At 25.0% G+C, this 12,759-nt stretch overlaps 6 protein-coding genes across 7 annotated transcripts; 4 read left to right on the forward strand and 2 right to left on the reverse strand.

The window, feature by feature from the left end:
* The first annotated feature begins 252 nt into the window (after positions 1-252).
* Positions 253-844, forward strand: LOC129607757 (uncharacterized). The gene is made up of 2 exons (XM_055518930.1): positions 253-577; positions 641-844. Exons 1-2 carry the CDS (start codon positions 422-424, stop codon positions 716-718), a joined length of 234 nt encoding a protein of 77 aa, XP_055374905.1. The 5' UTR covers positions 253-421; the 3' UTR covers positions 719-844.
* Positions 845-1,444: 600 nt separating this feature from the next.
* On the forward strand, positions 1,445-2,819 carry LOC129607730 (uncharacterized). Of its 2 annotated transcripts, none has more exons than XM_055518898.1 (3): positions 1,445-1,711; positions 1,773-2,157; positions 2,210-2,819. In XM_055518898.1, exons 1-3 carry the CDS (start codon positions 1,665-1,667, stop codon positions 2,555-2,557), a joined length of 780 nt encoding a protein of 259 aa, XP_055374873.1. In that variant the 5' UTR covers positions 1,445-1,664; the 3' UTR covers positions 2,558-2,819. The 2 variants fall into 2 exon arrangements, with proteins under 2 accessions (XP_055374873.1, XP_055374874.1); XM_055518899.1 differs by having other exon boundaries at positions 1,445-1,677.
* A 51-nt stretch (positions 2,820-2,870) lies between these two features.
* Positions 2,871-3,606, reverse strand: LOC129607735 (probable 28S ribosomal protein S25, mitochondrial). The gene has a single exon (XM_055518905.1). It carries the CDS (start codon positions 3,445-3,447, stop codon positions 2,944-2,946), a length of 504 nt encoding a protein of 167 aa, XP_055374880.1. The 5' UTR covers positions 3,448-3,606; the 3' UTR covers positions 2,871-2,943.
* Positions 3,607-4,310: 704 nt separating this feature from the next.
* LOC129607723 (thioredoxin, mitochondrial) lies at positions 4,311-5,296 on the forward strand. The gene is made up of 2 exons (XM_055518887.1): positions 4,311-4,674; positions 4,767-5,296. The coding sequence occupies exons 1-2, from the start codon at positions 4,546-4,548 to the stop codon at positions 5,049-5,051; spliced, it is 414 nt and encodes a 137-aa protein (XP_055374862.1). The 5' UTR covers positions 4,311-4,545; the 3' UTR covers positions 5,052-5,296.
* A 964-nt stretch (positions 5,297-6,260) lies between these two features.
* On the forward strand, positions 6,261-9,443 carry LOC129607621 (translocating chain-associated membrane protein 1). The gene is made up of 5 exons (XM_055518715.1): positions 6,261-6,549; positions 8,190-8,269; positions 8,347-8,455; positions 8,546-8,877; positions 8,955-9,443. Exons 1-5 carry the CDS (start codon positions 6,415-6,417, stop codon positions 9,400-9,402), a joined length of 1,104 nt encoding a protein of 367 aa, XP_055374690.1. The 5' UTR covers positions 6,261-6,414; the 3' UTR covers positions 9,403-9,443.
* A 594-nt stretch (positions 9,444-10,037) lies between these two features.
* LOC129607620 (CAAX prenyl protease 1 homolog) lies at positions 10,038-12,109 on the reverse strand. Its single transcript, XM_055518714.1, has 2 exons — positions 11,818-12,109; positions 10,038-11,602 (listed from the first exon to the last, which is right to left on the reverse strand). The coding sequence occupies exons 1-2, from the start codon at positions 11,899-11,901 to the stop codon at positions 10,340-10,342; spliced, it is 1,347 nt and encodes a 448-aa protein (XP_055374689.1). The 5' UTR covers positions 11,902-12,109; the 3' UTR covers positions 10,038-10,339.
* Between the last annotated feature and the right edge of the window lie 650 nt (positions 12,110-12,759).

The following is a 12,759-nucleotide window of genomic DNA, read 5'->3' on the forward strand; positions in this document are numbered from 1 at the left end:
TCATACAATTTCATAGTTTACGAAACTGTTTCATAGCTCTTTAATGTATATATGTATATAAATATATACAAATTAGTATATGTGTATGTTATTTCTTTAAATTATAATATACAATACCATAATCAAACCCAATTATAATGTTGTATATAAAATAAAATTTAGCCAGTTCATATTGTGAATGATTTTAATAACAGGAAATTTAGAAGCAAATTTCTATAAATTGGGAAATTTTCAAAAGTACATGATGCTTAATAATAACAATAAATTATCAGCTGTTTAACATTATAAAACAAAATTCAATATTTATATTTTAATAAATTAAAAAAAATTGAAGAGAATAATAAGTAAATTACTATTCAGAAAATTTATTTTATGAACTTAAAGTGAATTTATATACAAGAAACTATTTTAAGTCAGAAAAATGTTAAATAAAAAAGTTTCAAGAAATCAAGTATTGGATAGAATGCACCGTGGTGTAGTTTGGACTTGCATTGGGCTAACTTTATATGGATCATATCTATTGGGATTAAGAGTTCATCGCTATTTTACTGTTATTAGGCCAGCAAAACAACAAAAAGTAAATATAAATGGAATTTAAAATAAGTTTTAATTAAAAAAAAATTTTAATCACAAATTTTAGGAACTGCAAATGATAGAGGAAGGAAAACATCCCAGTTCAAGAACAACAATTGATAAAGCACCAGAATTAAGAGCATGATTTGTATAGCTGAAATTTATAATTAAATTTAATTAATGTAGTAAAAAAAATATAATGGAGAAAATTTGTAAATAAAGTTGGCCGCCGGCAGGTTCTAAACCCTTCACTAAAAGGTGACAATATATTATTAATTTAAAGTGTTGCATATTATAAATATGTAGAACTGATATGTAGGAAAATATAAAGACATTGGCGAACATAGAATAAGTTCATTGAAATTTATCAACACTTTATGTCTGTATTGAAAAAAGATCATTTTCAATATTGCACTAAAACGGCTATAAATTCAACTAGTCAGGCCTTCATCAAAATCAGATTACATATTTTTAATTTAAAAATTTAAATTACATATACATTTATTTCAATTTTGTATGAGATCTTCAAAATAGGAGGTGTGAACAGAAATTATGCTTGAAAACAATTGAAAGTATTTTTCTCAAAAATTTTTGTAAAAAGTCCAGTGCCAGTCATTACTTATTAGTACTATTTATGACGTCATTGAACATAAAATTTTGTTAAGAAGAAGAATTTTTACACAACTTTTTAAGGATAATATTAAGTGATGTTAGCATGTTATAAACAATCTTTCTCTAATTTCTTCCCGATGACGTCACTTTTTTTTTTTAAATTTCGTCACATTGACAATGTAGATATAAAATTTTAAACCATCGCCTAAAACTAATTGTCATTTTCACTATTATAAAATCACATGATTAGCTGATAAGTCAAACTTCAATCATAGCAAATAAAATAAAACTTGTAAAAGTCTGAATTGTTTATCATCACAAGCTAAAGAAAAAATTTTTGTTTGTTTATTTACTGAAGACTTTTTCGCTACAAAAGGAAAATAGGACTGGAAAATAAAATAGCTTATGTCGGACTAAAAATTTTATTTGCTTTGTTTTTATAACACCTTCCAAATTGCACTATCCAAAATAATGTAAAAATGGCAAACAAAGGTAAATTCACCTTTGTTACATCGCATTATAATAGGTGAAATAATGAATTATGTAAGGTGCAAATACGAATGAAAGTTAATTTTGTTATGTTTCAGTAAACATATGAATAACTTTAGTAATCAGAGATCTTCAAACCAAGACCCATTAATTATATTTGAATCTGATTTAAACCCTCGTAACCCACTGGACGATAGATGCGAATATGAAATTAACTCTGGTGTACAATATAGACTTATAGAATCTACAACAACCGCAGATATAAGACAAATACAGCCAATACAATTACAGCAGCAAATACAAGAATCTGCGAGAAATAAAAATACTCAGCGTCTGGAAAATAATACACAACGTGCAGATTCAAACATAAGTGAAATACAAACAAACAGACCATGTATTATATATCCAAAGATACCAATAGTCCCAAATTTAGAAACAAAAACGAAAATAATAGAGCATCCCTCACGTCCTCCAAATAGAAAAGTAAAAAACAAAAAATTTTTAAATAACTTTTCTAATTTAATGTTTCTTTTAGCGTGATGAAGCCCGACGAGCCAACCATAATGAAGTAGAAAGACGTCGACGTGATAGGATTAATCAATGGATAGAAAAACTAAAAATATTATTACCAGAAGATGATTGGCCAGAAAAACCAAGCAGTACATCGAAAACATCAAATGATTCAAAAAGTGCAATTTTAATTAGAGCTTGTGACTATATAAAAAATATGAAAGAAGAAATAGAAAGCCTCAAAGGAAATTTGTGCCTTGAAATGGATGAACTCGTTAGTTTAAAAGAAGAAAATAGTCTACTAAGAGCTGAAAACGAAATGTTACGTATTCAAAATGAAAAATTAAAAGAAGTATTACCGAATGAAAAATAAAACTTATTCTTGAGACTATCAGCCAATATCTTTGGTGAATATTGGATTCAAAATTGTCGTACCTAGTTGAGTTTTAAATTTCTAGATCAACCTCGTCCCCCCCAAATTATAGTTATTTTTTGTTATATTTTCTATGTTAAGCAACTTATAGAGCCCTAAATTTATTGAATATAGTTTTATATTGGAAATTAATTTTTGTAATTTGATGAAAAGCTAATAAATTTTAGTTTTAATAAACATTATTTAGTTGTAAAAAACTGTTGAGATGACTTTTTTTCTGGTCATTTAAATCGTCTATAAATACAAAATCCAATACCATACTTATAAATATTTATATTTACTTGTACACTATATTCATGAACAAAAAAAGCAAATAGTGATATTAATTACTGTTGTTGATATTTGTTTTTGCCTCTCATATGCAATGGTAGAGGTACTGTACCTGGACAAGGGACTTGTCCGAGTATTTCACATATGCAGTGTCTGTCACAACCATAACCAAAATTAGCTGGATTATCTTTTTTCTCCGCTAAAAATGCCTCCATAGCCAATTGTTCTTTTGATTTACCAAAAACTTTAATTAAATGATCTAAAATTTCCGTTCTATTTCTGTTATCTATATCCACAAGAACCTGCTTTCCATCATCGTAGTAACATCTAACAAATGGTGTAGGTGTCATATTCTTAAATGTTATAACCTGAACAGCTGGATTTTTATATTGTATTTGTGGTATATTCCAAAATACTATTTCTCGGGCACCACTGTGATTATCAGCAAAAGTATTATAATTGATACTAAATATGCGAATATTTTCTTTCAGCACCAATTTACCGGCCTCAAGATATTTAATAGTTCTGCGAATTGGAGCCCGTCCTTTCATAAACGGCATATTGTTTATTTAGAAAAGAAAACTTTTATAAAATGAATTTAAACAGAAATGAAATGTTTCGAATGTTCTTCTCTTACATAAAACTACAAAAAAATGCTTAAAAAATTGTAAGTTTTATTAAAGATAATCGAGAAATCAACCACAATGTTTTTATTTCATTTTGATTAAACCAGCTGTTTTTGAAAATTATCATTAAAACTCATTGCTAAATATGAAAGGTTTAATTAATGACATTGACGTTTTCAAATATGACGTCATCTGAAAGAAACTTATTCAATTAGAAAAAACTTACAAATCTATACATCTGGTTTCCATTTGTTACTTAAAAAAAAATTGTTCCCTTTAGATATTTCGCATAGTGCACACTCTTAACTAATTTAAACGCGTAAATGAAACATAGTTTATATAACTCCTTTCCATATAATTTATCTCCTCGATTACGTCACCTTCTCCAAAAATGAAAACTGTTCTCTATTATGCAGCACACTTTGTAAATTTTCAGACCATCATTTAATTCAACAAATTGTTCTGAATTCAGGATTTTGACATTTTAGCTATTAAGTATTCAAGTTTTTTCTCAATAGTCATTGGTTCGTCGCTTTTAAATTGAATAACTTTAAGTTGATTGACTTACATTCAATTTTTGGGATTTTCTTTTTCTTAAATACATATTTAACGTTTCAAATTCTTCAATTTTTTGAAAATCTTTATTTGAAGAAACTTAAAGTCAAAAAAGCTCTTACAAGTCTATGTTTAGTGAAGTTTTCAAAAAATTCTAACAGAGGTCTCTCACGTAAAATATTTACTTTGAAACTGTCATTCTGACAACTGAAATTTCATATGTATTCATCAGCTGGTTTCGTCATAAATAATTCTTTTGTCCATTGCCTTTAAGCAAATTTCGACTTTTATTTTGATTTTGGAAATAAATTCACTAAAATGATTATAGTGTTTTGAAATATCTAAAATTAATTTGTGTAAAATATTCTTAGGAAAATAACGATTTATATTCTGTGCAAACAATTTGTATTGATAAGGGGAACTACTAAATTTAATTTGTTATAAATAGTTGCAATATCGAAATTTCGACTTAGAATAATGTTTAAAGTTGCAAAAGCTTGCTCACAACATATAAATCGTTGTATATTTGATTGGAAAAATGTATCTTCTTCAACTTCAAGCTTCAAGAGTTTTATTATTAAGGACCATTATGAATTTGACCAAAAGGTAAATTTGTGTTTTTTTTTTTTATCAATAATAATAAAGAATTATTTTTTAAAAGAAAATCATAATAGAGGAAAATTTTTACAAATTTTTAGGTAGTAAATAGTGAAAATCCAGTAATCGTCAATTTTCATGCAGAATGGTGTGATCCTTGTAAAATTCTTACTCCAAAAATGAGTGAATTACTAGAAGGTTCCAATGAAATTGATCTTGCTATTGTTGATGTCGAATCTAACCTGGATCTTGTTGAAACTTTTGAAGTGAAAGCAGTGCCCGCTGTTTTGGCATTTAAGAATGGGGTTGTTGTCGACAAATTTATAGGTTTAGTTGACGGTGATATAATTACAAATTTGATAAATAAATTGAAAAAGAAAAAATAAATGGAGATTAGTAAGCAAGCTGTAATTTTTAATGAAATTAAAGATAAAATTTTGTTTCGGTTTGTTGAGACTTGTGCTATTATATTGTAACATCCAATTTTTTTGAAGAAGAAGAAGAAGAAAAAAAATTTATATTAATGGTAAAAATTATACACGTATTAGGTACTAAAGTATATTTTCATAATTTGAATTACAACTTGATAGTGCTAAGAAAATAATAAAATTTTGTATAAATTAAATTTTTTTTTTTTTTCTTGAATTTTTTAACTTGGTACATTATGTTTGTATTTACAGGGAGTACACATTGATGAAGATTTAATTATTCATACATGTATATATAAGTGCACGTATATATCTTGTCCTATAATCCGTATGGAAGAATCTCAATTTTCCTTGGACCTAAAAAATTTCATACGTTAATTAAGTAAGACACCAAATTAATCAAAAAATCAGATTTTCTCTTGAGAAATTTTAAATAAAATTATTTCAAAACAATTTGTCTAGCATAATTTTGCTAGATATTGAATATGTCTTGATTTTAATTCAATTTTATAACAAGCTAATTTGAATTAAGAAATTTTTTGTGGTTGTGAAACAGCTAGTCCACTGGTTAAACTCCAAATTGAACTCAATATACATGTTCATTGTACATGTTCATATACATTTATTACTATGTATAATTATTAAATTTAATATTGTATTTAATTTGAGGGTTTAAAGTTCCCATAAGCAAAATTATTAGTAATAACATACCTATGTGAAAAAAATTTAAAAATATTTTAAATAACTTTTGGTTATATGCAATTATTCGGTTAACACAATACAGATTCTAGATATTGTCATTCTAAATTTTTATTTTAAATATACTAAAATTAATTATTCAAATTGTATTTGCATAATATAGAAGGAAGTTACGATTCAAATAATTCAAAAATTTTTACTCCAATAATTAAAGAATCTTTTTCATTTGTTAACATTTATATTCAGAGAAATTTTTTAATATGGCAACATTAACAATATTTTACAACAATTCAATTACATATTCCAAAAAAAAAATTGTCATTGGTACCAACTTAATAATTTTGATTGACATTTAATTTTTTATTATGATAGTTTGTATTTTTTTTCTTTATTCATTTTTCAATACAAATTTGACTTTTTGTATTTTTGTATTCAAGTTATTCGAATAGTTGTGTAGTTGCTGTTTTATCAAGCCAACAGGCTGTAAAAGTTAAAGCGGATTACGTTCTGCTGTCGTTTTTACACGTTTCGTTTTTTTTTTTTTTTTGTTTTTTGATAATCAAAAAGCTTGTCGGCTATTCAATATAATACTTTTTTTTTTTTTTTATTAAAAAAAATAAACATGGCAATTAAACCGGGAATGGGGAGAAAAAGTTCCAAATCTCCACCAATTTTAAGTCATGAATTTGTAATACAAAATCATGCTGATATCATATCTTGTGTTGCAATGGTTTTTGTTGTCGGTTTAACATTACAGGTAAGTAAGTGGTATGGTAGTAGTTAAGAAAAAAAAAAAAAAACTTTCATTTAATAAATGTTACCTACCTTCAAAACAAAAAAGAGCATAATAATCCTAAAATTTTTTATACTTCTGCCACGTAGCATCTTCATTTAAAATGAAGAAAAAAAAAGGTTAATGAATTGATTAAAATAAACAAATTTTTTAATTAATTTTTAGCTATGTATGTATGTATGTATTTCGATAATTAGAAAAAATTTACAATATGAATTTTTTTTTTTTTTTTTGGACCGGTGTAATTAGAAATTTGTTATCATAGGCACCTGAAAACTGAGAAAAAATTTTTTGTTTTAAATGTTATGAAAGTAGTAGTAGTAGTAGTAGTGTGGTTTTCTTTATGTTGCTGAAGGAATAATTTTAATTAATTTAAAACTTATTTCATATCTACTACTTATATTTTCTTATTTCAAATAAAAAATGCAATTTTAAAGAAATTAATCATAAAAAGTTTTGACAGAACATTGAAGATTAGAAAGTCATTTATTAGAATTTTCTTTTTTTTTTTTTTTTATTAAAAATGACATTACCTTATTTAATTGGACTTGCGTGAAAATTTATTTTTTGTTTGTTTCTTTTTTGCGTCCGGCAACTTGTGGAATTTTTCTTTGTAAATTATTCTTGAATTATTGAATGATTTCTACAAGAATGTATTTTTGATTTTTAATTAAAATATTTCATAAATTTTTTAAGTTTACGATTTTTGATCTTGAACTTGAATAACATGTTCGTATCTATGTAAAATGGACAAGTGATAGTAATAAAAATTCATTCTTATAACAAACAAGTTGTAGAAATGCAATAGGTACCTTGTCTGTTGTAAAGCGTTTTTTTTTTGCTCAATTATATTTAAGATTATATCAGCTTTATCTTCAATATAAAAACCGGTTTGAATTTGGCTGGTTGGTTGGTAATTGCATATTGACAATATTAAATAAACCAGTCACTTACCTATACCTATAAAAAGTTTGCTTGAGGCGAAAATTTGCAACATTATTGTAGCCTACCTTATATACCTTATGTATTTTATGTAATAAATAAATCTAAAATTTTAAATTAACAATTCTCTTCATATTCTTAATCATAATAAGAAAATAAAATCAACGAAATTAAATAACTTTAGAGAAAGTTTCAATTATTAAAGCATAAATAAAAGAAAAAAACATAAAAATTAACATGATCTGTTTAGTTTACGCGTACATTATTAATTTATACGTGGCTTATTAAAAAATTTAGAGCTTTTAGGTTTTTTTATTATTTTTACGTCTTCTTGTTTTTTGTTTTTCAAATATCAGTAGGTACCAATCTATTCCAAAAAGCATGGCATTGTTTTTATTTTTAAACAAGTTATCAGAAATATCTTATCAAATTTCATGTCTTATCTGAAAAATATAAAAATCTCTTGAGATTTAACTATGGTCATAATATAGGAAATAGGTGGTAATTATACTTGTATGTATCTATACCTAATAATTTTTGACTGCATAGAACAATTTCTATAATTAAGTAACATAATTATGATGTAGGTGAATACTAGTATTTTAACTATTAATATTCTGGATCAATTAAAATTTTAAAATTTATTTCTAAATTCTATTTAGGGTACAAGCTCAATTGCCAATTTATTTATTTCATTACATCATCACATAACACCTGAAGGAACAACCGAAGATTCTTTAAGGTAAAATTTAAATGTTTTTTAAATTAAATTTTTAATAAAATAATGAAAATAAATCAAAATTTTTATTATTTTTTTAGGGATAAACGGATGATATATGAATCTGGTGTTAAAGATTATTGTGCTGTATTCTTTTATACATTAATATGTATTATAATGCATGCGATATTACAAGAATATCTTTTAGATGTAAGTTTTTAAATACCTATAAATAAACAATTCTAAATTTTCAAATTAATTAATATATAATTTAATTTTTTTTTTCTTTTTGTATTGTAGAAAGTATCAAAAAGATTGCATTTATCAAAATATAAATTATCATTATTCAATGAATCCGGCCAACTAATTGTATTCTATTTAACATCATTTTTTTGGGGTGTTGATGTTATTATACGTGAAGGATATATTTCAAAATTTAATTTGTTATGGAGTGATTTTCCAAATCATCCTATGATATTTTTACATAAATTATATTTTGTAATACAATTAGCATATTATCTACATATGCTACCAGAATTATATTTTCAACGAATTAAAAAAGAAGATCGTCAACCAAAAATTATTCATTCCGTATGTGGTTTTATAGTTGTTGCAAGTAGTTATTTCTTAGGGTATGTTTTAAAAAAAAATTTTTTTTTGGCATGTTAATATTCCAAAAATACAATTTTTTTATTAATTCTATTTCTAGTTTCCAACGAATTGCCTTAGTTTTATTGACATTGCACTATCTTAGTGAAATCATTGCACATTTATTCCAATTAATAAGTGTATTTGATCGTGATGAAAAATATTCTGGTTTAAATTATATTAATAGTATAATATTTGTTTTGGTACGTTTTTCAACAATGGTCATATCAGTTTTAACATTATATTATGGTGTGGCAAATACTGAACAAGCAGCACGTGGTTTTATTGCATTAATTTGTATAATAGTATTACAAGGATATTTAATATTTTCATTTATTACTGAACAATTAAAAGCAAAAAGAGAACGAGCACTTGAAGCAAAACAACAAAATAGTAAAAAATCATCAAATAAACAAGCAAATAAAGATAAAAGTAAAAAGAAGAAAGAAAGTGATTTACCGGAAGCAGATCAATCGCCAATAAATTTGGGAAAAATTAAAACTAGATAAACAAATTTTCAAAAACAAAAAAAAAAAAAAACAAAAATAAAGAAACAACACACAAAAAATACATACATTAACGATTAGCACACAACATACATATTATATGAAAATTCCGGCATTTCAAAAAATTTTAAGTGAAAAGTTTATTATGAACAAACAATGTAAATTTTTTTGTTTTAAACCTTTTTTTTTTATAAAAAAAAATTAAAATTACAAAATATTTGTTTTATTCCTATTCCCAAATTTCAGGACTTTTGATTATATAATTGAAAATTAATTAGTTTTTTGAGATAAAATCTTATACCTTCTTTTCAAGTATATGCTGACTCATTTATTAAGACAACTACTGCTTAGATCAAGCATTAAGCATATCGCTAAAAGGAGCCAATAAACATCATAAAGTCATCAATAATTTTGCATTAGAATTTGCATTAGATTTTGTATGAGAACAAATTTTATTTCTGAAATGAAACCTAAAACTCAAGTTTTTAATTAAATTAAGAAATTGAAAAAAAAAATTTATTTTCCTTTAAATATACATTTATATTTTTACAAAATTCAAATTCAATTTTTTCCATTAGTGAGTTGAATCCATATTGTTGAAAGTGATCAAATATTTGCGTTTTTCATTTCACATCTCAAACATAAGTACATGTTAAGCTTGTTGTTATATAAACTAAATTGTTTTAAATTTAAAAAAAAAACAAAAGTATTCAAATAAATTTCAAAAATAAATAAATTTTCAACATACACATATTTTTTTTTACAACAATTTGGATCGCATCTAAAAAAAACTGATTTCTAAAGTATACAAAAATTTTTGCATTTTTAAATTAACTACATAGAATGTTTAGGTATTTAGTGTATCATTCTGATTGGTCAAATCTATTTCTTATTTTCCTTTCTTATTTATTTCATTGAGTTTTACAATATTTCTCAATTCTTAATTACTTTTTTTCTCTTTTTTATTTTCTTTGAGTCTATTCAATCTTTGCAGGAGTGTTGGATGGGAATGGTTCCAAGCTGAATACATCCAGTCATAAACTGGAAAACCTAAATTATCAATATTCAATTTAATCAATGCACCTCCAAGTTCGTCTGAAAATCCTAATTGATTAGCAAAATCATCAGCTTGATATTCGAATCGTCTTGAAAGTACAGTCATTGCAAAACTTATTATCGCATTATATGCTCCTAGAACATATGACAATATTAATAAAAGTCCTACTAAAACTGGACGTTCTCCTTTTGGAAAACCAACGGCTTGATAGAATTCATCATATTCAAATAAATATTGAAAAGCTGCAAACATTAGTAATAAATGAATTTGCATAACTACAATATTTTTTGTAACGTGACCCAATTTCCAATGACCAAGTTCATGTGCTAGTACAGCTAATACTTCATCATCAGTACATCCTCTACCTTTTTCATCCTCTTTTAATTCAGAATCATCTTTCATTCCTTTGTTTATTAAAAGTGTATCAAAAAGAACAATTCTTTTGGAACCAAATAATCCATAAAAATATGCATTACTATGAGCAGAACGTTTGGAACCTTCAACAACATAAATTTTTGTTAATGGAAATTTCAATGACGCAGCTAATTTTTCAATTGCTTCACGTAATGGACCGTCATCTAAAGGACGATATTTATCAAACAATGGAGCAATAACCGATGGATAAATTGTTAATAACAAAAAGACAACAATTCCAGTGAAAATCCACAGCCATAAGAAGAAATACGGACCACCAAGTTTAACTATAAATACTATTGCGGCAGCAATTGGTATAAATATTACTTGTCCAATAATGAATGCTTTAATTTGATCCCAAATAAAAAATTTTAAAGTTTGTTTATTAAAACCATGTCTTTCCTCCAATGAAAAGGTTTTGTACAATTTGAATGGCATTTCTTTTATAATTGTTAAAAAATTTGTAACAATAATGAAAGTGCAACTAACGTGAATTTCATTATCTGAACTCAATCCCATTAATGCTGTATAGTCTTTCGATTTTTGCCATAAATATGCTATAAAACCAAAATATATTTCTATTGTTAATATTATCAGGTCTAGAATAATTGAACGAAATAGCTGAAAGCATTCTTTATCCAATCCGTAAATTCGTGCCTTATCAAATGTTTCATCTTTCATTACATCTTTTAGTTCATTCGGTACTTTTGTGCTTTTACGAAATACTTTAATCTGAAATAAACAAATATTTACATAAATTCAATTACATAATTGAAAGTAATATCTGAAAATTTTTGAAGGAAACTACATTGTAAAAACCACGTAACCCATGTCTTATAGTGAATCAAATTTTACTATTTCTTCAAACATGCAGAAGTTATTAACAATTCCCATGTTATACAGAGCTCAAGCTTTATTAATATTTATTATTTTCTAAAATAACTTACCTGTCGAAAAACCAAATAATTTTCCCATAAATTTTCTAAAAACAAAATTATTATCAAGGTATAAGTTATGATATCGTACTCCATTTTTTATAAAGCATAAAAAAGCGGTGAAGTTGGAAAATCTTAATAACCTATAATATATTTTTTTTCAACTAGTATATTAATTAGTAATAAAAATTATATATCAAGTCTTTTGTTAATATTCTGTACTCTGTAGAATGATAATAACTGTCCAAAGATTTTCTATCCTAATTTAAAATTTTAAACAAGGAGAGACGCAAACCAATGTGACATTTCTATCAAAATTAATTTGACATAGTTATCCTGCGAAATAGTCAATAGATATTTTGACAGCTCTGCATGTTTCTGTAAAACAGGATAATTCAACAAACTCAGCATGGCATAGCCCAAAGTGGGTCGTTTTAATATGTCAAATTAATGAATCAAAATATTTTTTTTTTTTGAAAAATTGTGATAATTTTAATTTATTTTTAGCAATTTTAATTTTATTTTCCCAATTTTTTTTTTTTTTGCTGCCTGTTAAAATTTGTTACTTGATTGCTAAATATGCAGGGTTTTATTGCAATAGCAAGTTTTTACTACTTTTCACCGACTAATCAAATATTTATGTTTCCTTATTTTTGTGTTTTGTGTTATGTTTCTTTATAATTTATGTTTAATCGACTAATCAAAATATTTATGTTTTTGTTACGTGAACAAAAACACTAGTAAATTGTACTAATAAAAAAAAGTACTTTTTTTCAAAAGTTGGAAAGCAAAAGTGGTTAGAGTAATAGAAATCAGATTTAAATTGTTTTGTTGATTATAATATTATGTTATATATTACATATATATATAAAATTTTGAAACTGTCAAAGTGAAAAAACAATCATATTATTGTCAAATTATGTTTATAATTTCTAGTACATATTTTTTTTTATA

The sequence above is a fragment of the Condylostylus longicornis genome, unplaced genomic scaffold, assembly GCF_029603195.1.
Source record: "Condylostylus longicornis isolate FDR11 unplaced genomic scaffold, ASM2960319v2 ptg000028l, whole genome shotgun sequence".
Classification (NCBI taxonomy): domain Eukaryota; kingdom Metazoa; phylum Arthropoda; class Insecta; order Diptera; family Dolichopodidae; genus Condylostylus; species Condylostylus longicornis.

Excerpts from the sequence above, each read along its gene's own strand:
- LOC129607620 (XM_055518714.1), bottom strand. The coding sequence starts at position 11,901 with ATGGAGTACGATATCATAACTTATACCTTGATAATAATTTTGTTTTTA. Across the intron at positions 11,603-11,817 it reads ATTATTTGGTTTTTCGACAG|ATTAAAGTATTTCGTAAAAG; the intron begins GTAAGTTATTTT and ends TGTTTATTTCAG.
- LOC129607621 (XM_055518715.1), top strand. The coding sequence starts at position 6,415 with ATGGCAATTAAACCGGGAATGGGGAGAAAAAGTTCCAAATCTCCACCA. Across the intron at positions 8,270-8,346 it reads ACAACCGAAGATTCTTTAAG|GGATAAACGGATGATATATG; the intron begins GTAAAATTTAAA and ends TTATTTTTTTAG. Across the intron at positions 8,878-8,954 it reads GCAAGTAGTTATTTCTTAGG|TTTCCAACGAATTGCCTTAG; the intron begins GTATGTTTTAAA and ends TTCTATTTCTAG.
- LOC129607730 (XM_055518898.1), top strand. The coding sequence starts at position 1,665 with ATGGCAAACAAAGGTAAATTCACCTTTGTTACATCGCATTATAATAG. Across the intron at positions 1,712-1,772 it reads GTTACATCGCATTATAATAG|TAAACATATGAATAACTTTA; the intron begins GTGAAATAATGA and ends GTTATGTTTCAG. Across the intron at positions 2,158-2,209 it reads CACGTCCTCCAAATAGAAAA|CGTGATGAAGCCCGACGAGC; the intron begins GTAAAAAACAAA and ends TGTTTCTTTTAG.
- LOC129607757 (XM_055518930.1), top strand. The coding sequence starts at position 422 with ATGTTAAATAAAAAAGTTTCAAGAAATCAAGTATTGGATAGAATGCAC. Across the intron at positions 578-640 it reads GGCCAGCAAAACAACAAAAA|GAACTGCAAATGATAGAGGA; the intron begins GTAAATATAAAT and ends CACAAATTTTAG.
- LOC129607723 (XM_055518887.1), top strand. The coding sequence starts at position 4,546 with ATGTTTAAAGTTGCAAAAGCTTGCTCACAACATATAAATCGTTGTATA. Across the intron at positions 4,675-4,766 it reads ATTATGAATTTGACCAAAAG|GTAGTAAATAGTGAAAATCC; the intron begins GTAAATTTGTGT and ends ACAAATTTTTAG.
- LOC129607735 (XM_055518905.1), bottom strand. The coding sequence starts at position 3,447 with ATGCCGTTTATGAAAGGACGGGCTCCAATTCGCAGAACTATTAAATAT.